The sequence below is a fragment of the Ranitomeya variabilis genome, chromosome 5, assembly GCF_051348905.1.
Source record: "Ranitomeya variabilis isolate aRanVar5 chromosome 5, aRanVar5.hap1, whole genome shotgun sequence".
Taxonomy (NCBI): domain Eukaryota; kingdom Metazoa; phylum Chordata; class Amphibia; order Anura; family Dendrobatidae; genus Ranitomeya; species Ranitomeya variabilis.
The window spans coordinates 52,445,544-52,469,400 of record NC_135236.1 but is presented as its reverse complement, the minus strand read 5'-3'; the positions used below and the strand labels follow the sequence as shown (position 1 = coordinate 52,469,400).

At 37.3% G+C, this 23,857-nt stretch overlaps 1 protein-coding gene across 2 annotated transcripts in view; it reads right to left on the bottom strand.

Annotated features, from left to right (window-relative positions):
* Positions 1–17,702: 17,702 nt before the first annotated feature.
* KANK2 (KN motif and ankyrin repeat domains 2) overlaps positions 17,703–23,857 on the bottom strand; it is an 80,647-nt gene continuing 74,492 nt past the window's right edge. For both annotated transcript variants that reach the window (XM_077261977.1, XM_077261978.1), the window contains exon 14: positions 17,703–19,530. In XM_077261977.1, coding sequence (XP_077118092.1) covers positions 19,474–19,530 — 57 coding nt within the window. In that variant the 3' untranslated portion in view covers positions 17,703–19,473. The remainder of the gene's footprint in view (positions 19,531–23,857) is intronic.

Here is a 23,857-nt window from a genome sequence, read left to right as displayed (position 1 = left end):
AGTATATATAGATATATCATTATACAGTGCAGTGTGATTATTATCAGTATATAGATATATCATTATACAGCGCAGTGTGAATATTATCAGTATATATAGATATATCATTATACAGTGCAGTGTGATTATTATCAGTATATATAGATATATCATTATACAGTGCAGTGTGATTATTATCAGTATATATAGATATATCATTATACAGTGCAGTGTGATTATTATCAGTATATATAGATATATCATTATACAGCGCAGTGTGAATATTATCAGTATATATAGATATATCATTATACAGTGCGGTGTGATTATTATCAGTATATAGATATATCATTATACAGCGCAGTGTGATTATTATCAGTGTATATAGATATATAATTATACAGTGCGGTGTGATTATTATCAGTATATAGATATATCATTATACAGTGCGGTGTGATTATTATCAGTGTATATAGATATATAATTATACAGTGCGGTGTGATTATTATCAGTATATAGATATATCATTATACAGTGCGGTGTGATTATTATCAGTATATATAGATATATAATTATACAGTGCAGTGTGATTATTATCAGTATATATAGATATATCATTATACAGTGCGGTGTGATTATTATCAGTATATAGATATATCATTATACAGTGCGGTGTGATTATTATCAGTGTATATAGATATATCATTATACAGTGCAGTGTGATTATTATCAGTATATATAGATATATAATTATACAGTGCAGTGTGATTATTATCAGTATATATAGATATATCATTATACAGTGCAGTGTGATTATTATCAGTATATATAGATATATCATTATACAGTGCAGTGTGATCATTATCAGTGTATATAGATATATCATTATACAGTGCGGTGTGATTAATATCAGTATATATAAATATATCATTATACAGTGCAGTGTGATTATTATCAGTATATATAGATATATCATTATACAGTGCGGTGTGATTATTATCAGTATATATAAATATATCATTATACAGTGCAGTGTGATTATTATCAGTATATATAGATATATCATTATACAGTGCAGTGTGATTATTATCAGTATATATAGATATATCATTATACAGTGCAGTGTGATTATTATCAGTGTATATAGATATATCATTATACAGTGCAGTGTGATTATTATCAGTATATATAGATATATCATTATACAGTGCAGTGTGATTATTATCAGTATATAGATATGTCATTATACAGCGCAGTGTGAATATTATCAGTATATATAGATATATCATTATACAGTGCAGTGTGATTATTATCAGTATATATAGATATATCATTATACTGTGCGGTGTGATTACTATCAGTATATATAGATATATCATTATACAGTGCAGTGTGATTATTATCAGTGTCTATAGATATATCATTATACAGTGCAGTGTGATTATTATTAGTGTATATAGATATATCATTATACAGTGCAGTGTGATTATCAGTATATATAGATATATCATTATACAGTGCAGTGTGATTATTATTAGTATATATAGATATATCATTATACAGTGCAGTGTGATTATTATCAGTGTATATAGATATATCATTATACAGTGCAGTGTGATTATTATCAGTATATATAGATATATCATTATACAGTGCAGTGTGATTATTATCAGTGTATATAGATATATCATTATACAGTGCGGTGTGATTATTATCAGTATATATAGATATATCATTATACACTGCAGTGTGATTATCAGTATATAGATATATCATTATACAGTGCAGTGTGATTATTATCAGTATATATATAGATATATCATTATACAGTGCAGTGTGATTATTATCAGTGTATATAGATATATAATTATACAGTGCAGTGTGATTATTATCAGTATATATAGATATATCATTATACAGTGCAGTGTGATTATTATCAGTATATAGATATATCATTATACAGCGCAGTGTGAATATTATCAGTATATATAGATATATCATTATACAGTGCGGTGTGATTATTATCAGTATATAGATATATCATTATACAGTGCAGTGTGATTATTATCAGTATATATAGATATATCATTATACAGTGCAGTGTGATTATTATCAGTATATATAGATATATCATTATACAGTGCAGTGTGATTATTTTCAGTATATAGATATATCATTATACAGTGCAGTGTGATTATTATCAGTGTATATAGATATATAATTATACAGTGCGGTGTGATTATTATCAGTATATAGATATATCATTATACAGTGCAGTGTGATTATTATCAGTATATATAGAGATATCATTATACAGTGCGGTGTGATTATTATCAGTATATAGATATATCATTATACAGTGCAGTGTGATTATTATCAGTGTATATAGATATATAATTATACAGTGCAGTGTGATTATTATCAGTATATATAGATATATCATTATACAGTGCAGTGTGATTATTATCAGAATATATAGATATATCATTATACAGTGCAGTGTGATTATTATCAGTGTATATAGATATATCATTATACAGTGCGGTGTGATTATTATCAGTATATATAAATATATCATTATACAGTGCAGTGTGATTATTATCAGTATATATAGATATATCATTATACAGTGCAGTGTGATTATTATCAGTATATATAGATATATCATTATACAGTGCAGTGTGATTATCAGTATATATAGATATATCATTATACAGTGCAGTGTGATTATTATCAGTATATATAGATATATCATTATACAGTGCAGTGTGATTATTATCGGTATATATAGATATATCATTATACAGTGCAGTGTGATTATTATCAGTATATAGATATATCATTATACAGTGCAGTGTGATTATTATCAGTATATAGATATATCATTATACAGTGCAGTGTGATTATTATCAGTATATATAGATATATCATTATACAGTGCAGTGTGATTATTATCGGTATGTATAGATATATCATTATACAGTGCAGTGTGATTATTATCAGTATATATAGATATATCATTATACAGTGCAGTGTGATTATTATCAGTATATATAGATATATCATTATACAGTGCGGTGTGATTATTATCAGTATATATAGATATATCATTATACAGTGCAGTGTGATTATTATCAGTGCATATAGATATATCATTATACAGTGCAGTGTGATTATCAGTATATATCATATATACCATGCAGCTCTACAGGAAATGGGGGAACTGAAAAAAGACAATGATAAACTCAGAATGGAGATTGCAGAATTAAAAGCCCATAGCCCTGGGCATCTGAACCAGCAGGGGGCAATGGAAACAAGCCAGAGAGCAGACAACATGGCCACCACTGAACAGAATGTAGAGACACCTACTAGCAATAAAATAATAACCAACAATATGACTGATCCTGAAACCAGAGACATGGAAGACAGAAGAGAACCAGCCACCAGCAAAGCCAGCATCACAGACCCCCGACAGCAGCACCGTAGCCCACCCAAGACATCCAAAGTCCTGACATTGTCCTAATAATGGACTCAAATGGGAAGTACCTAAATACACAGCGGCTATTCCCAGGAAAACAGGTCCGTACAATCCGCTGTGCAAATATTGAACAGGTGACAGAGGTCATCAGTAAACCACGGTTTACCAACCCAACGCATATTATTATACACACGGGTACAAACAATCTACCAGACCAGCACCAGCAGATCGCAGAACAACTGATCAACCTGGCAAAGATGGCAAAACAAAAATTCCCGGACAGTAAAATCATTCTGTCATCGCTGCTCCCAAGAAAGGACATATCCAGGCAAACCACCCAAACCATCAATACAGAACTGACTGAAAGGATCAAGACTGTGCCAAACGTGACCCTGGCACAACACCCCTCCATAAACACCAGTCACCTGCACGATAATAAACATCTCAACAAACAAGGGGTCAGCCTCCTGGCCAAAGAGCTGAAGGACATCGTGCTAAACAGAGACCCCAGGCCTGGATCCAACAGTGGCCATAATCACACTGAAAGACCCCCGAGAACGAAAGAGCAGAAAACCCCAACGCTACCTCCTGAAGCTGGTAACAAAGCTCTTCACCCAGTGTCAGACCATCAGAGGAGGAGACCTCCATGGAGGAGACCACCGAGCCCGCACAGACACATGCAGAGCAGAGATAGGGATGAGATAAAGACCCTGCTCAATGCACTGTGCAGAATTCTAATGTGACTGGATGGAACCAAGCACTTCTATAAAACAGTCAGAAATCCAGTTTGTCCCACACAGCTATACTCACTACAAGGTATATACACACAAAATACACTGAAGAATGTCTTCACTTACAATCAGCAGCTGGAATATTCAGGGTCTCAACGCCTCAACCTTTGGATCTAAAACAAAGGACCCTGATTTTATACAAAGACTGAAAAATATAGACATTCAGATCCTCCTGGAAACATGGACCAGAGCCGAAAACGAATCCCTGGTGCCTATTGGATACAAGGAATTCTCGGTCCATGCCCAGAAAAATAAAAACACCAAACAGGGCTGGGGCTCAGGAGGAGTATTGATCTGGTATAAAGAGGAGCTCCACCCGTACATCAAACCGGTGAAGAAAGGAGGCAGCCACATATGGATCAGAATCAGCAGCTCCATCCTCACCTGCCAGTCTGATGTCCACCTCTGTGCCACCTATATACCACCGCCAGAGTCCCCCTACTTCAATCCAGACTGCTTCGAGATCTTACAAAGAGAAGCCGCCCATTATCAGGCCCTGGGCAAAGTTCTCATCTTTGGAGACCTCAATGCAAGAACAGGGAGAGAGAGAGACTTCCTGACCACGGATGGGAACATCTACATACTTGGAGCAGAGAATGACGACCAAGACCCTGTACACACTGAGAGAAACAGCTATGACACTACAGTCAACAAAAGTGGCAGAAAGCTCCTGAACGTATGTAGAAGTCTAGGACTTCATATCCTTAATGGACGAAGCAAGGGTGACTCCTTAGGAAGGTATACACTAAACTCCCATGTAGGGAGGAGTGTAGTAGACTACGCCATTACAGATCTGAACCTGGCAGATGTCAGCGCCCTCATAGTCACCCCACAAACGCATCTGTCAGACCACAGCCAACTTCTTTTGTACATGAAATCTACAGAGAAACCATCCACTCAGAAGCCACAGCAGAGCGGCCTCTTTACCCGGCCTCCATCCTATAAATGGTCCAAAATGTCGGCACTAAAGTATAAAGAAGCTTCCAGCAGACCTGAAATACAGCGGATGCTGCACCACTTCTACAACCTCAAGTACAAGCCAAACCCAGAGGGAGTGAGCCAAGCCGCAAAGGACCTCAACAATATATTCTACGCAATGGCCAGACTGTCCGACCTTAAAAAAGTCGACTACAAGAGACCAAAAGAAACACAGGTCAATGGCTGGTTTGACAAAGAATGTAAAGCTGTACGGAAGACCCTGAGAACAGCCTCCAACAAGAAACACAGAGACCCCAACCACCTGGGTCTGAGGGAAGCCTATGACTCCATACAAAGGCAGTACAAAACCCTCCTCAGGAGGAAGAAGCAGAGTTACATCTCTACCAAGCTTAACCAACTCCGAGACGCCCTCCAAGACAACTCCTTCTGGGAACTATGGAACCACATGGGCACCAAAGACAAGAAAAACAACACCCATATCCAAAATGGCAACCTCTGGCTCCAATACTTCAGAGACCTCTATAAAGACATTCCAAAGGAAGAGCTAAGCCAAGAACAGGAAAACATAATGGCGAAACTAAAAGCAATGGAGGAAAAAATCAAAAACTTCCAAAACCCGGTGGATACACCTATAACACTACAGGAAGTAGCCGAGAGACTCTCCTCCATAAGATGTAGAAAAGCCAGTGGCCTGGACGGAATCCTACCAGAAATGCTGAAGTACAGCCCACCAGAAATACAGGCTGCTATGGTCAAACTCTTCAATATTGTGCTGAGTGCCGGCTACTTCCCTCGTACCTGGAACCAAGGCCTCATCACACCCATCCACAAGAGTGGGGACAGGTATGACCCAGCCAACTACAGAGGCATATGTGTCAGCAGCAACCTGGGAAAACTGTTCAACAGTATCCTGAACAAGAGGATCCTCACCTTCCTCACCGAGCACAACGTCCTCAGCAAGAGCCAAGCAGGGTTCATGCCGAACCACCGAACCACTGACCACATCTACACTCTGCACAGCCTCATCCGGAGACACGTCTACAATGCAAAGAATGGGAAGATATACACCTGCTTTGTGGACTTTAAAAAGGCCTTTGATTCAGTGTGGCACCCGGGCTTATTCCTGAAACTGCTGGAGAGCGGAATAGGAGGAAAGACCTATGATGTCATCAAAAGCTCCTACACCGAGAACCGCTGCAGCATGAGTGTGAACGGCAGAAGAACGGCTTATTTCCAGCAGAACCGCGGGGTCAGACAAGGCTGCAGCCTAAGTCCAACACTCTTCAACATTTACATCAACGAGCTGGCTACCGTCCTGGAATCCTCCTCAGCACCAGGTCTCACCCTCCACGACACGCAGGTGAAATTCCTGCTGTATGCAGATGACCTGCTGCTGCTGTCACCAACCGAGAAAGGCCTCCAGGACAACCTGAAAATCCTAGAGAAATTCAGCTCCACCTGGGCTCTACCGGTCAACCTAAAGAAAACCAACACCATGGTGTTCCAGAGGAGAAAGAGAAAATCAGACCAGCACCCATCATTTGTCCTCAACAACTGCGACCTCACAGGAACGGACAAATATACCTACCTGGGCCTAGAGATTCACCGGTCAGGGAGCTTCAAACAAGCCATAGAGACCCTGAAAGACAAGGCCTGCAAAACCTTCTATGCCATCCAAAGGAAACTCTACCATCTGAAGCCACCAGTGAGGGTCTGGCTAAAAATCTTCGACTCCATCATCGCCCCAATCCTCCTGTATGGCAGCGAAGTCTGGGGTCCCCACACCTACCCAGACTGGTCAAGGTGGGATTCCAGTCCAACAGAAATATTCCTCCTGGAATTCTGCAAGCACCTTCTCCAGGTCCATCGGAGCACCTCCAACAGTGCTTGTCGGGCCGAGCTGGGCAGATTCCCTCTACACCTAACAGTTCTAAAGAGGGCGCTGTCATTCCGGGCTCAGCTGCATAGGAGCAATCCAAGCTCCCATCACCATAAAGCCCTGATACATGTAGGTGAAACAGAAAAACCAGAACCCTCGGAACAGCCAAGCCAAACCCAACCGGACCAGAACACCAATCACAACAACCTGACAAAAGCCGGAATCAGAAAGATGGCAGAAGAAGGCCAGGAGAGGTATGTCAGTGACTGGAAGAATGATATCATCAGCTCACAGAAACTGAACACCTACCGGAGTCTACAGAGAGACTACAAACTGGCCCCATATCTGGAGAAACTCCCGGACCCCAGAGATCGCAAGATCCTGAGCCGGTATAGACTCAGTGCCCACAGTCTGGCCATCGAATGTGGCCGACACAGGCAGAACTACAAGCCCAGGGAGGAAAGACTGTGCCAACACTGTGATCAGGAGGCCATAGAGGACGAAACCCACTTCCTGCTACACTGCTCCAAATACTCAGCAGTGAGGGACACTCACTTCAGGAGACTCTCACATCTCTTCCCGGACTTCATCACCATGAAGGAGGAAGAGAAGACATATATCCTGCTGGGAGAAGAAGAGAGAGCAGTGGAGATAGCAGCGCGGTATGTGAGCGAATGTCATAGACTGCGAGAAAGACAGCCATGATGCCATGGACTATAGCCCCCACCCTGGATCTGCCCCCATCCACCTCCCCTACATCTCCTACCCAACATCCCCACAGTCCCTATCCCTATTGCCTCTATACACTTGCTTTGGCAAAACTGATGTGTATTTGGTCCTGCCAATAAAGCTTCTTTGAATTGAATTGAATTGAATTGATATATCATTATACAGTGCAGTGTGATTATTATCAGTATATAGATATATCATTATACAGTGCAGTGTGATTATTATCAGTATATATAGATATATCATTATACAGTGCAGTGTGATTATTATCAGTATATATAGATATATCATTATACAGTGCAGTGTGATTAGTATCAGTATATATAGATATATCATTATACAGTGCAGTGTGATTATTATCAGTATATATAGATATATCATTATACAGTGCAGTGTGATTAGTATCAGTATATTTAGATATATCATTATACAGTGCAGTGTGATTATTATCAGTATATATAGATATATCATTATACAGTGCAGTGTGATTATTATCAGTATATATAGATATATCATTATACAGTGCAGTGTGATTAGTATCAGTATATTTAGATATATCATTATACAGTGCAGTGTGATTAGTATCAGTATATTTAGATATATCATTATACAGTGCAGTGTGATTATTATCACTGTATATAGATATATCATTATACAGTGCAGTGTGATTATTATCAGTATATAGATATATCATTATACAGTGCAGTGTGATTATTATCAGTATATAGATATATCATTATACAGTGCAGTGTGATTATTATCAGTATATATAGATATATCATTATACAGTGCAGTGTGATTATTATCAGTATATATAGATATATCATTATACAGTGCAGTGTGATTAGTATCAGTATATATAGATATATCATTATACAGTGCAGTGTGATTATTATCAGTATATATAGATATATCATTATACAGTGCAGTGTGATTAGTATCAGTATATTTAGATATATCATTATACAGTGCAGTGTGATTATTATCAGTATATATAGATATATCATTATACAGTGCAGTGTGATTATTATCAGTATATATAGATATATCATTATACAGTGCAGTGTGATTAGTATCAGTATATTTAGATATATCATTATACAGTGCAGTGTGATTAGTATCAGTATATTTAGATATATCATTATACAGTGCAGTGTGATTATTATCACTGTATATAGATATATCATTATACAGTGCAGTGTGATTATTATCAGTATATAGATATATCATTATACAGTGCAGTGTGATTATTATCAGTATATATAGATATATCATTATACAGTGCAGTGTGATTATTATCAGTATATATAGATATATCATTATACAGTGCAGTGTGATTATTGTCAATATATATAGATATATCATTATACAGTGCAGTGTGATTATTATCAGTATATATAGATATATCATTATACAGTGCAGTGTGATTATTATCAGTATATTTAGATATATCATTATACAGTGCAGTGTGATTATTATCAGTATATAGATATATCATTATACAGTGCAGTGTGATTATCAGTATATATAGATATATCATTATACAGTGCAGTGTGATTATTGTCAATATATATAGATATATCATTATACAGTGCAGTGTGATTATTATCAGTATATAGATATATCATTATACAGTGCAGTGTGATTATTATCAGTGTATATAGATATATCATTATACAGTGCAGTGTGATTATTATCAGTATATAGATATATCATTATACAGTGCAGTGTGATTATTATCAGTGTATATAGATATATCATTATACAGTGCAGTGTGATTATTATCAGTATATATAGATATATCATTATACAGTGCAGTGTTATTATCAGTATATATAGATATATCATTATACAGTGCAGTGTGATTATCAGTATATATACACATATCATTATACAGTGCAGTGTGATTATTATCAGTATATAGATATATCATTATACAGTGCAGTGTGATTATTATCAGTATATATAGATATATCATACAGTGCAGTGTGATTATCAGTATATATAGATATATCATTATACAGTGCAGTGTGATTATCAGTATATATACACATATCATTATACAGTGCAGTGTGATTATTATCAGTATATAGATATATCATTATACAGTGCAGTGTGATTATTGTCAGTATATATAGATATATCATTATACAGTGCAGTGTGATTATTATCAGTATATAGATATATCATTATACAGTGCAGTGTGATTATTATCAGTATATATAGATATATCATTATACAGTGCAGTGTGATTATTATCAGTATATAGATATATCATTATACAGTGCAGTGTGATTATTATCAGTGTATATAGATATATCATTATACAGTGCAGTGTGATTATTATCAGTGTATATAGATATATCATTGTACAGTGCAGTGTGATTATTATCGGTATGTATAGATATATCATTATACAGTGCAGTGTGATTATTATCAGTATATAGATATATCATTATACAGTGCAGTGTGATTATTATCAGTATATAGATATATCATTATACAGTGCAGTGTGATTATTATCGGTATGTATAGATATATCATTATACAGTGCAGTGTGATTATTATCAGTATATATAGATATATCATTATACAGTGCAGTGTGATTATTATCAGTATATAGATATATCATTATACAGTGCAGTGTGATTATTATCAGTATATAGATATATCATTATACAGTGCGGTGTGATTATTATCAGTGTATATAGATATATCATTATACAGTGTGGTGTGATTATTATCAGTGTATATACATATATAATTATACAGTGCGGTGTGATTATTATCAGTATATATAGATATATTATACAGTGCAGTGTGATTATTATCAGTATGTATAGATATATCATTATACAGCGCAGTGTGATTAGTATCAGTATATATAGATATATCATTATACAGTGCAGTGTGATTATTATCAGTATATATAGATATATCATTATACAGTGCGGTGTGATTATTATCAGTATACAGATATATCATTATACAGTGCGGTGTGATTATTATCAGTGTATATAGATATATCATTATACAGTGCAGTGTGATTATCAGTATATATAGATATATCATTATACAGTGCAGTGTGATTATTATCAGTATATATAGATATATCATTATACAGTGCAGTGTGATTATTATCAGTATACATAGATATATCATTATACAGTGCAGTGTGATTATTATCAGTATATATAGATATATCATTATATAGTGCAGTGTGATTATTGTCAGTATATAGATATATCATTATACAGTGCAGTGTGATTATTATCAGTATATAGATATATCATTATACAGTGCGGTGTGATTATCAGTATATATAGATAAATCATTATACAGTGCAGTGTGATTATTATCAGTATAGATAGATATATCATTATACAGTGCAGTGTGATTATTATCAGTATATATAGATATATCATACAGTGCAGTGTGATTATTATCAGTATATATAGATATATCATTATACAGTGCAGTGTGATTATTATCAGTATATAGATATATCATTATACAGTGCAGTGTGATTATTATCAGTATATATAGATATATCATTATACAGTGCAGTGTGATTATTATCAGTATATATAGATATATCATTATACAGTGCAGTGTGATTATTATCAGTATATATAGATACATCATTATACAGTGCAGTGTGATTATTATCAGTATATATAGATATATCATTATACAGTGTGATTATTATCAGTATATATAGATATATCATTATACAGTGCAGTGTGATTATTATCAGTATATATAGATATATCATTATACAGTGCAGTGTGATTATTATCAGTATATAGATATATCATTATACAGTGCAGTGTAATTATTATCAGTGTATAGATATATCATTATACAGTGCAGTGTGATTATTATCAGTATATAGATATATCATTATACAGTGCAGTGTGATTATTATCAGCATATATAGATATATCATTATACAGTGCAGTGTGATTATTATCAGTATATATAGATATATCAATATACAGTGCAGTGTCATTATTATCAGTATATATAGATATATCATTATACAGTGCAGTGTGATTATTATCAGTATATAGATATATCATTATACAGTGCAGTGTGATTATTATCAGTATATATAGATATATCATTATACAGTGCAGAGTGATTATTATCAGTGTATATAGATATATCATTATACAGTGCAGTGTGATTATTATCAGTATATATATATATATAGATATATCATTATACAGTGCAGTGTGATTATTATCAGTACATATAGATATATCATTATACAGTGTGGTGTGATTATTATCAGTATATAGATATATCATTATACAGTGCAGTGTGATTATTATCAGTGTATAGATATATCATTATACAGTGCAGTGTGATTATTATCAGTATATATAGATATATCATTATACAGTGCAGTGTGATTATTATCAGTATATATAGATATATCATTATACAGTGCAGTGTGATTATTATCAGTATATAGATATATAATTATACAGTGCAGTGTGATTATTATCAGTATATATATATATATATATATAGATATAGATATATCATTATACAGTGCAGTGTGATTATTATCAGTACATATAGATATATCATTATACAGTGTGGTGTGATTATTATCAGTATATAGATATATCATTATACAGTGCAGTGTGATTATTATCAGTATATAGATATATAATTATACAGTGCAGTGTGATTATTATCAGTATATATATATATATATATATATATATATATATATATATATATATATAGATATATCATTATACAGTGCAGTGTGATTATTATCAGTACATATAGATATATCATTATACAGTGTGGTGTGATTATTATCAGTATATAGATATATCATTATACAGTGCAGTGTGATTATTATCAGTGTATAGATATATCATTATACAGTGCAGTGTGATTATTATCAGTATATATAGATATATCATTATACAGTGCAGTGTGATTATTATCAGTATATATAGATATATCATTATACAGTGCAGTGTGATTATTATCAGTATATATAGATATATCATTATACAGTGCAGTGTGATTATTATCAGTATATATAGATATATCATTATACAGTGCAGTGTGATTATTATCAGTATATAGATATATAATTATACAGTGCAGTGTGATTATTATCAGTATATATAGATATATCATTATACAGTGTGGTGTGATTATTATCAGTATATAGATATATCATTATACAGTGCAGTGTGATTATCAGTATATATAGATATATTATACAGTGCAGTGTGATTATTATCAGTATATATATAGATATATCATTATACAGTGCAGTGTGATTATTATCAGTACATATAGATATATCATTATACAGTGTGGTGTGATTATTATCAGTATATAGATATATCATTATACAGTGCAGTGTGATTATTATCAGTATATAGATATATCATTATACAGTGCAGTGTGATTATTATCAGTATATAGATATATCATTATACAGTGCAGTGTGATTATTATCAGTATATAGATATATCATTATACAGTGCAGTGTGATTATTATCAGTATATATAGATATATCATTATACAGTGCAGTGTGATTATTATCAGTATATATATAGATATATCATTATACAGTGCAGTGTGATTATTATCAGTACATATAGATATATCATTATACAGTGTGGTGTGATTATTATCAGTATATAGATATATCATTATACAGTGCAGTGTGATTATTATCAGTATATAGATATATCATTATACAGTGCAGTGTGATTATTATCAGTATATAGATATATCATTATACAGTGCAGTGTGATTATTATCAGTATATATAGATATATCATTATACAGTGCAGTGTGATTATTATCAGTATATATAGATATATCATTATACAGTGCAGTGTGATTATTATCAGTATATATAGATATATCATTATACAGTGCAGTGTGATTATTATCAGTATATATAGATATATCATTATACAGTGCAGTGTGATTATTATCAGTATATATAGATATATCATTATACAGTGCAGTGTGATTATTATCAGTATATATACATATATCATTATACAGTGCAGTGTGATTATTATCAGTATATATAGATATATCATTATACAGTGCAGTGTGATTATTATCAGTATATATATATATATATCATTATACAGTGCAGTGTGATTATTATCAGTATATAGATATAACATTATACAGTGCAGTGTGATTATTATCAGTATATATATATATATCATTATACAGTGCAGTGTGATTATTATCAGTATATAGATATAACATTATACAGTGCAGTGTGATTATTATCAGTATATATAGATATATCATTATACAGTGCAGTGTGATTATTATCAGTATATAGATATATCATTATACAGTGCAGTGTGATTATCATCAGTATATATAGATATATCATTATACAGTGCAGTGTGATTATTATCAGTATATATACATATATCATTATACAGTGCAGTGTGATTATTATCAGTATATAGATATAACATTATACAGTGCAGTGTGATTATTATCAGTATATAGATACATCATTATACAGTGCAGTGTGATTATTATCAGTATATAGATATATCATTATACAGTGCAGTGTGATTATTATCAGTATATATAGATATATAATTATACAGTGCAGTGTGATTATTATCAGTATATATAGATATATCATTATACAGTGCAGTGTGATTATTATCAGTATATATAGATACATCATTATACAGTGCAGTGTGATTATTATCAGTATATATAGATATATCATTATACAGTGCGGTGTGATTATTATCAGTATATATAGATATATCATTATACAGTGCAGTGTGATTATTATCAGTATATATAGATATATCATTATACAGTGCAGTGTGATTATTATCAGTATATATAGATATATCATTATACAGTGCAGTGTGATTATTATCAGTATATATAGATATATCATTATACAGTGCAGTGTGATTATTATCAGTATATATACATATATCATTATACAGTGCAGTGTGATTATTATCAGTATATATAGATATATCATTATACAGTGCAGTGTGATTATTATCAGTATATATAGATATATCATTATACAGTGCAGTGTGATTATTATCAGTATATAGATATAACATTATACAGTGCAGTGTGATTATTATCAGTATATATATATATATATCATTATACAGTGCAGTGTGATTATTATCAGTATATAGATATAACATTATACAGTGCAGTGTGATTATTATCAGTATATATAGATATATCATTATACAGTGCAGTGTGATTATTATCAGTATATAGATATATCATTATACAGTGCAGTGTGATTATCATCAGTATATATAGATATATCATTATACAGTGCAGTGTGATTATTATCAGTATATATACATATATCATTATACAGTGCAGTGTGATTATTATCAGTATATAGATATAACATTATACAGTGCAGTGTGATTATTATCAGTATATATAGATATATCATTATACAGTGCAGTGTGATTATTATCAGTATATATAGATATATCATTATACAGTGCAGTGTGATTATTATCAGTATATATAGATATATTACAGTGCAGTATTTCCTCATTTTACAGTTACGTTCTGCCATCTGTTGGTGTTTTTATGTAAATGCATCATTATAAAAAAAAAAGCTTGGAGCCTTTTTGTTTATACTTTATTTTATACATCTCTTTAAGCCCTTCCTAAGATTTCAGAAGCGTCACAGGTCGGTTGTGGGTTTTTGATGCGGGCCGTGTGTGGATTGCAGTTACTGGCTGTGTTATACAGATGGCGCCTGCTTTCAGCTGCTGCCGTCTATTTTACGGTTAAGTCTTGACAGTTTTTCCTTTGAAAAAATTTTTAAAAGACCAAATCTGAAGGTTTTTTTTTTTTTTACAATATTTGATTTGATTGAAACGTGAATATATTGTTCGTGTTCCACACCTAAGACTTGGCAAACTTTACTCTTTTTTTCATTTCTATGTCATATTATAGTTTGGGGTTTTATTCTACTTGAAAACAAAAAAAATTAGATGGTAAATAAAAAATTTAAAAAAAGTAGTTTTTTTTTAACCAGTAGTAAATGTAATAATGGTCAAATTGTGTTTTTTTTTCAAGTTTTTACCCCACATAAATTTTTCCACAATTTTTAATCCACTCTATGGTAACACAAATTATGTCTTTTAACTATCCAACTCATTTTGCAAAGAAACAAGCCCTCATATGGCTATGCCAACAGGAAAAAAAAAATAGTCACAACTGTTGAAAGAAGGGGCTTTTCTGCAAACACAAAAAAAGGTGTAAAAACAAAAATTTGTAGTATTTTACCTCTCTTATACCTTGGTATATTTATGATTAGTCAGTGGTAGTCGCCATTAGAGACACAGGCTGTTGCTTTGTCTTCTTCTTCCTCCATGTTGTACACTGCGGCTCTGCTTACAGCCCAGCACAACCTCAGGACACAATACTTATACATCACAAGGAGCTAAACCACATTTATATAAGAAAATGCGGCCTGTATATATCCTATGATGCTGCCTGGATGTCCTGCCTGGTAATTGGCACTGTTAATTGCATTTTTGAGAAGCACTGTGGCTGGAAATAACATGGAGCATAGATTAGCACTGATATGGGGTGCTGTGGCTGGCACAGTTATATACGCACCTTTTATGAAGACGTTTATGGAGGCACAAGACTCAGAGGAGACAGAGCGTGACTCAAAGTACGAAGCGTAACAGAGAATATAGAGCCTGACACAGTGGATGGAGCCTCACCCAGGGGATAGGGCCTGACCCAGAGGATAGAGCCTGACCCAGAGGATAGGGCCTGACCCAGAGGAAAGAGCGTGACCCAGAGGATAGGGCCTGACCCAGAGGATAGGGCCTGACCCAGAGGATAGGGCCTGACCCAGAGGAAACAGCGTGACCCAGAGGAAACAGCGTGACCCAGAGGAAACAGCGTGACCCAGAGGAAACAGCGTGACCCAGAGGAAACAGCGTGACCCAGAGGAAACAGCGTGACCCAGAGGATAGAGTCTGACCCAGAGGATAGGGCCTGAACCAGAGGAAATAGCGTGAACTAGAGGAAAGAGCATGACCCAGAGGAAAGAGCATGACCCAGAGGAAAGAGCATGACCCAGAGGAAAGAGCATGACCCAGAGGAAAGAGCATGACCCAGAGGAAAGAGCATGACCCAGAGGAAAGAGCATGACCCAGAGGAAAGAGCATGACCCAGAGGAAAGAGCATGACCCAGAGGAAAGAGCGTGGCCCAGAGGAAAGAGCGTGGCCCAGAGGAAAGAGCGTGACCCAGAGGAAAGAGCGTGACCCAGAGGAAAGAGCGTGACCCAGAGGAAAGAGCGTGACCCAGAGGAAAGAGCCTGACCCAGAGGATAGGGCCTGACCCAGAGGAAAGAGAGTGACCCAGAGGAAAGAGAGTGACCCAGAGGAAAGAGTGTGTCCCAGAGGAAAGAGTGTGTCCCAGAGAAAAGAGCGTGACCCAGAGGAAAGAGCCTGACCCAGAGGATAGGGCCTGACCCAGAGGAAAGAGAGTGACCCAGAGGAAAGAGCGTGACCCAGAGGAAAGAGTGTGACCCAGAGGAAAGAGTGTGTCCCAGAGGAAAGAGCGTGTCCCAGAGGAAAGAGCGTGTCCCAGAGGAAAGAGTGTGACCCAGAGGAAAGAGCGTGACCCAGAGGAAAGAGTGTGTCCCAGAGGAAAGAGCGTGTCCCAGAGGATAGAGCGTGACCCAGAGGATAGAGCGTGACCCAGAGGATAGGGCCTGAACTTGAGTATAGGGCATGACCCTGAATATAGAGTGTGACAAAGAGGATAGAGCCATATACAGCGTGACACAGCGTACACAGCGTGACACAGAGTATATAGTGTGCTAATTCCATTACATCTGAGGAGACAAGTCGGATTTATAACCATTTATTTATATACATATATTTATATAGTGATAACCTTCATACAATACAGGTAGTCAAATGTCTCACATATAAGTATGGATAACAAAAATATATATATATACTGTATATATATAGCAGTGCCTCTAGTACAACCAATATCAAAAAAGTTATTGCTGAAAATATGGAAGGAGCAAAGATGTACCAGAGCACCTGAGAGAGGGTCCCCAAACCTAACTGGGCCTGATCATGGACGAAAAATGGTGCAAAACCTACCGCCAGCCACCAATCAGACCACAGCTTACAGGTTACAGTGTCTTTAGCTGGTCTGATTGCTTGCTGCGGTCGTCCAATCCGCTTTTTTCTGCACTTGGTCCGGTACATAAAGTCCATTCTCTTTAGTAACAGTCCTGCGATTTTGCTGAACGTACACAAAACCCTTCTACATGTCACCTCTCAGTATCCACTGTCTGTCCTATCACCTATTGTCTCTCCTGCCCAACTTTTAGAGGGGGGTAGAGGTCGTTCCCTTCCTCACCTCAAAGCAGTAAAGGAAAGCTCTTTTTTTTTGCACCCATTATTGCCTCCTGATAAGCAACCACCATTGATCTCTACTCTATGGCATTCCCATGGCATGTGGAGGTGTTCTCCAACTCACGAGGATATTGGTGAGAATCTCTTTGACCTTGAAAAACAACGTGTAATTCACCATAAATGTATTAACCTGGTGTAAACGCACCCGTTCTCCTAAATCCGGCGCTGTTTTTCTTATTTTCCTACTCCTCTGTGTTCCTGAGATACAGCCCTTTTTTTCCTGTATATAAATCTAGTTTTGTTATGCAAGTGGGCGTAGTCCTAATCTGAGGACTACACCCACTTGGCTAATAAGAACAGATTTATATACAGGAAAAAGAGGGCTGTATCTCAGGAACGCAGCGGCGTAGGAACACAAGAAAAACATCGCCGGATTCAGGAGAACAGCGGCATTTACATCAGATAAAATAAATAGAAATTTATGGAAAGTGACAATACATTAGATATCTAATATATGAGATCATTCGGGAGAACTCTCCTTTACATTTCCAAAGCTTTTTCATCCATTTCGTTCTTCAGTTTCTCTGCTTGTTGTCAGGAAATAAACACATTCTTGTTTACAATGCAAAATTTAAAACCCATCCTGAAGTAATACCACGAAGAGCTGAGATTTTGCTCCATTGTATCCTGTCTATACATTGCTCTGTGGGCTAAGAGGTAACTCACCGCTATCTCCTTTCCATATACATTTTACCAACGCCGATACATTGTCGTCGGTTTGATTTTCACTGCTCGTGTGTTTAGCTCACAGAGGATGGTCTAGACTGAGTGCCAATGCAGCAGACCCTCAGCTGTGAGAAGTATCAGAACTCTACAGTTTCTAAGCCTTCGTATTGAGATGAGAATGTTTGCTTAGACAGCAAGCAGATCTTCCCAATATGTTGGAGTCCGCCAGGCCATGGTTGTTGGGCTCTTCCTTTCCGTCTTCTTCCTCGGACATCCTCATTAACTCTTTCTGATCCTCTCCATTAACCTCTGTCCTCCCAGCACTCGCTGGCACCCAGTGCCCCCACTGGCACCCAGTGCCCCCAGCCGCCCCTCAGGCCTCCAGCCTTCCTCTCTCCGTGGTGCGGAAGCGGGATGAATAGTGGTCTTGCAGTGCTGTGTTTCAGGGGAAGCCATGTGGCTCTGGACGGCATGCAGAGGCAACAAGTCACTCGGAGAATCGGGACCCAAAATCCTCCTCCTACTGGGATTCATCACTTGGGTTTGCACTCGGGGTTTTAAGATGTTTCTCCGAACCCTAAAAATACAGAAATGTTAAGAATTACACACCTGTCACATTACACCTTTCTGTCACAGCAGTGGGAAGAGCACACTCCATGTCACATAGCCCCTCCCTCTTGTCTGTCTCCCCTTGTAGTAGGAGGGGCATAATACTAGTAACATAGCTCCTCCCTCTTAGGCTGGTTTCACATTTGCGTTTTTTGCCGCTGCGTTTTAGCGCAAAAAAACGCATGCGTTTTTTTTGTATGCGTCGTTTCTATGCTTGCGTTTGGTTGCAGAAATGCAACATGTAGTAATTTCTAGAGGCGTTTTTTTGCGGCAAAAAAACGTATTGCTGTCTATGTAAATGCATGCATTTTTAAGCACATGCGTTTGCATGCGTTTTAATAGAAAAAAACAAGAATACATACTGATAAGCCACCCCCCACCATCCAGGTGATAAAGGGATCCAAACCCTAACCCTAACCCATAAGCCACCCCCCACCATCAAGGTGATAAAGGGATCCAAACCCTAACCCTACCCCTAACCCTAGGGATCCTAACTAGGGTTGAGCAAAAGAGATCGGCCAATTTCAAAAGTCGCCGACTTTTGGCAAAGTCGGGTTTCGTGAAACCCGACCCAATCTCACTGTTGGATCGGGTCGGCGATCTTCGCTCCAAAGTCGGGTTTCGTTATATATATATATATATATATATATATATATATATATATCATTGAGACACATATATATATATATATATTTATATTTACTTCAGCGCGATATAGCAGAAAAGCCGGTAATTCAATTGCCGGCTTTTCATTTCTCCTGCCTAAACCCGACATGATATGAGACATGGTTTACATACAGTAAACCATCTCATATCCCCCTTTTTTTTGCATATTCCAAACTACTAATGTTAGTAGTGTGTATGTGCAAAATTTCGGTGCTGTAGCTATTAAATTTAAGGGTTAAATCGCGGAAATAATTGGCGTGGGCTCCCGCGCAATTTTCTCCGCCAGAGTGGTAAAGCCAGTGACTGAGGGCAGATATTAATAGCCTGGAGAGGGTCCATGGTTATTGGCCCCCCCTGGCTACAAACATCTGCCCCCAGCTACCCCAGAAAAGGCACATCTGGAAGACGCGCCTATTCTGGCACTTGGCCACTCTCTTCCCACTCCCGTGTAGCGGTGGGATATGGAGTAATGAAGGGTTAATGTCACCTTGCTATTGTAAGGTGACATTAAGCCAGATTAATAATGGAGAGGCGTCAATTATGACACCTATCCATTATTAATCCAATTGTATGAAATGGTTAAAAAAAAACACACACAATATTGCAAAGTATTTTAATGAAATAAACACACAGGTTGTTTTAATATTTTATTCCTCTCTCAATCCACCTGAAGACCCTCGCTCTGTAACAAAGGAAAAATAATAAACCAACAATATACATACCTTCCGATGATCTGTCACGTCCCACGATGTACATCCATCTGAAGGGGTTAAAATATTTTACAGGCAGGAGCTCTGCTAATGCAGCTGTGCTCGTGCCTGTCAAACCCCGGGGAATGAAGGTAATGTAGGTCAATGACCTGTAGTTGCCTTCATTCGCGGTGATGCGCCCCCTGCTGGATGTCCCTCGAACGTGGGAAAATATTCAGAAAAGTTACCAGGCTCGAGGTCATATGAGGACATCCAGCAGGGGGCGCATCACCGCGAATGAAGGTAACTACAGGTCATAGACCTACATTACCTTCATTCACCGGGGTTTAACAGGCACGAGCACAGCTGCATTAGCACTCGCTCCTGCCTGTAAAACCCCGGGTACTGAATGGAAAGCAGTTTGATCTGTAGTTACCTTCAGTCGCGGTGATGCGCCCTCTGCTGGATGTCCTCATATGACCTCGAGCCTGGGAACTTTTACCAGGCTCCAGTTCATGAGGACATCCAGCAGAGGGCGCATCACCGCGAATGAAGGTAACTACAGGTCATTGACCTACATTGCCTTCATTCACCGGGGTTTGACAGGCACGAGCACAGCTGCATTAGCAGAGCTCCTGCCTGTAAAATATTTTAACCCCTTCAGATGGATTTACATCGTTGGACGTGACAGATCATCGGAAGGTATGTATATTGTTGGTTTATTATTTTTCCTTTGTTACAGAGCGAGGGTCTTCAGGTGGATTGAGAGAGGAATAAAATATTAAAACAACCTGTGTGTTTATTTCATTAAAATACTTTGCAATATTGTGTGTGTGTTTTTTTTAACCATTTCATACAATTGGATTAATAATGGATAGGTGTCATAATTGACGCCTCTCCATTATTATTTTTCTGGCTTAATGTCACCTTACAATAGCAAGGTGACATTAACCCTTCATTACCCCATATCCCACCGCTACACGGGAGTGGGAAGAGAGTGGCCAAGTGCCAGAATAGGCGCATCTTCCAGATGTGCCTTTTCTGGGGTGGCTGGGGGCAGATGTTTGTAGCCGGGGGGGGGGCCAATAATCATGGACCCTCTTCCAGGCTATTAATATCTGCCCTCAGTCACTGGCTTTACCACTCTGGCAGAGAAAATTGCGCGGGAGCCCACGCCAATTTTTTCCGCGATTAAACCCTTAAATTTAATAGCTACAGCGCCGAAATTTTGCACATACACACTACTAACATTAGTAGTGTGGAATATGCAAAAAAAAGGGGGATATGACATGGTTTACTGCATGTAAACCATGTCTCATATCATGTCGGGTTTAGGCAGGAGAAATGAAAAGCCGGCAATTGAATTACCGGCTTTTCTGCTATATCGCGCTGAAGTAAATATAAAAATATATAGATTTCCCATTGACTTGCATTGGGTTTCGTGTTTCGGCCGATCCCCCGACCCCGACTTTTCAAGAAGATCGGCCGATTTCACTCGACTCGACTTTTGAGAAAGTCGGGTTTCGTGAAACCCGACTCGACCTCAAAAAAGGAAAAGTCGCTCAACCATAATCCTAACCCTAACCCTCGACCTCAAAAAAGGAAAAGTCGCTCAACCCTAATCCTAACCCTAACCCTAGGGATCCTAACCCTAACCCTAGCTACTTCTATTTATAGTGGGTTTTCTTGTTGATTTTGATGATTGGCAGCTGTCACACACTTCTCAGCATGCGTTTCAAAAACGCAAACGCAGGAAAAAACGCATGTAAACGTGGCAAAACGCAGCGTGTTTTTTTACCGCATGCGAAAACGCATGCGTCTAGACAACGCGGCGTTTTGCCGCGTTTACATGCGTTTTTTTCACCACCTGCGTTTGCGTTTTAAACGCTGTGTTTTTAAACACAAATGTGAAACTAGCCTTATCTGTCTCCCCTGTAGTGGGAGGGGCATAATACTAGTAACATAGCCCCTCCCTCTTATCTGTCTCCCCCTGTAGTGGGTGGGACATAATACTACTAACATAGCTCCTCCTTTGTGTCTGTCTCCCTGTAGAGGGAGGGGCATAATACTAGTAACATAGCCCCTCCCTCTTATCTGTCTCCCCCTGTAGTGGGTGGGACATAATACTACTAACATAGCTCCTCCTTTGTGTCTGTCTCCCTGTAGAGGGAGGGGCATAATACTAGTAACATAGCTCCTCCCTCTTATCTGTCTCCCCTTGTAGTGGGAGGGGCATAATACTAGTAACATAGCTCCTCCCTCTTTTCTGTCTCCCCCTGTAGTGGGAGGGGCATAATACTACTAACATAGCTCCTCCTTCGTGTCTGTCTCCCTGTAGAGGGAGGGGCATAATACTAGTAACATAGCTCCTCCCTCTTATCTGTCTCCCCCTGTAGTGGGAGGGGCATAATACTAGTAACATAGCTCCTCCCTCTTGGCTGTGTCTCCCTGTAGTGGGAGGAGCATGCTCCTGTATAAGTTGCTGTGTCCCACAATGCAACCAATCACAGAGCTCACACACGTGGCTCATTGTATGGGACAACAAGCGTCAGGAGCGTGTAGTAGGATGATGGGGAGCGGTTCCGCTGTCGGGTGATGGGGAGCGGTTCCCGTGGGTGATGGGGAGCGGTTCCGCTGTCGGGTGACGGGGAGCGGTTCTGCTGTCGGATGAAGGGGAGCGGTTCCCCTGTCGGATGAAGGGGAGCGGTTCCCCTGTCGGATGACGGGGAGCGGTTCCCCTGTCGGGTGACGGGGAGCTGTTCCGCTGTCGGGTGACGGGGAGCGGTTCCGCTGTCGGGTGACGGGGAGCAGTTCCCCTGTCGGATGACGGGGAGCGGTTCAGCTGTCGGATGATCGGGGAGCGGTTCCCCTGTCGGATGACGAGGAGCGGTTCCCCTGTCGGATGACGGGGAGCGGTTCCCCTGTCGGATGACGAGGAGC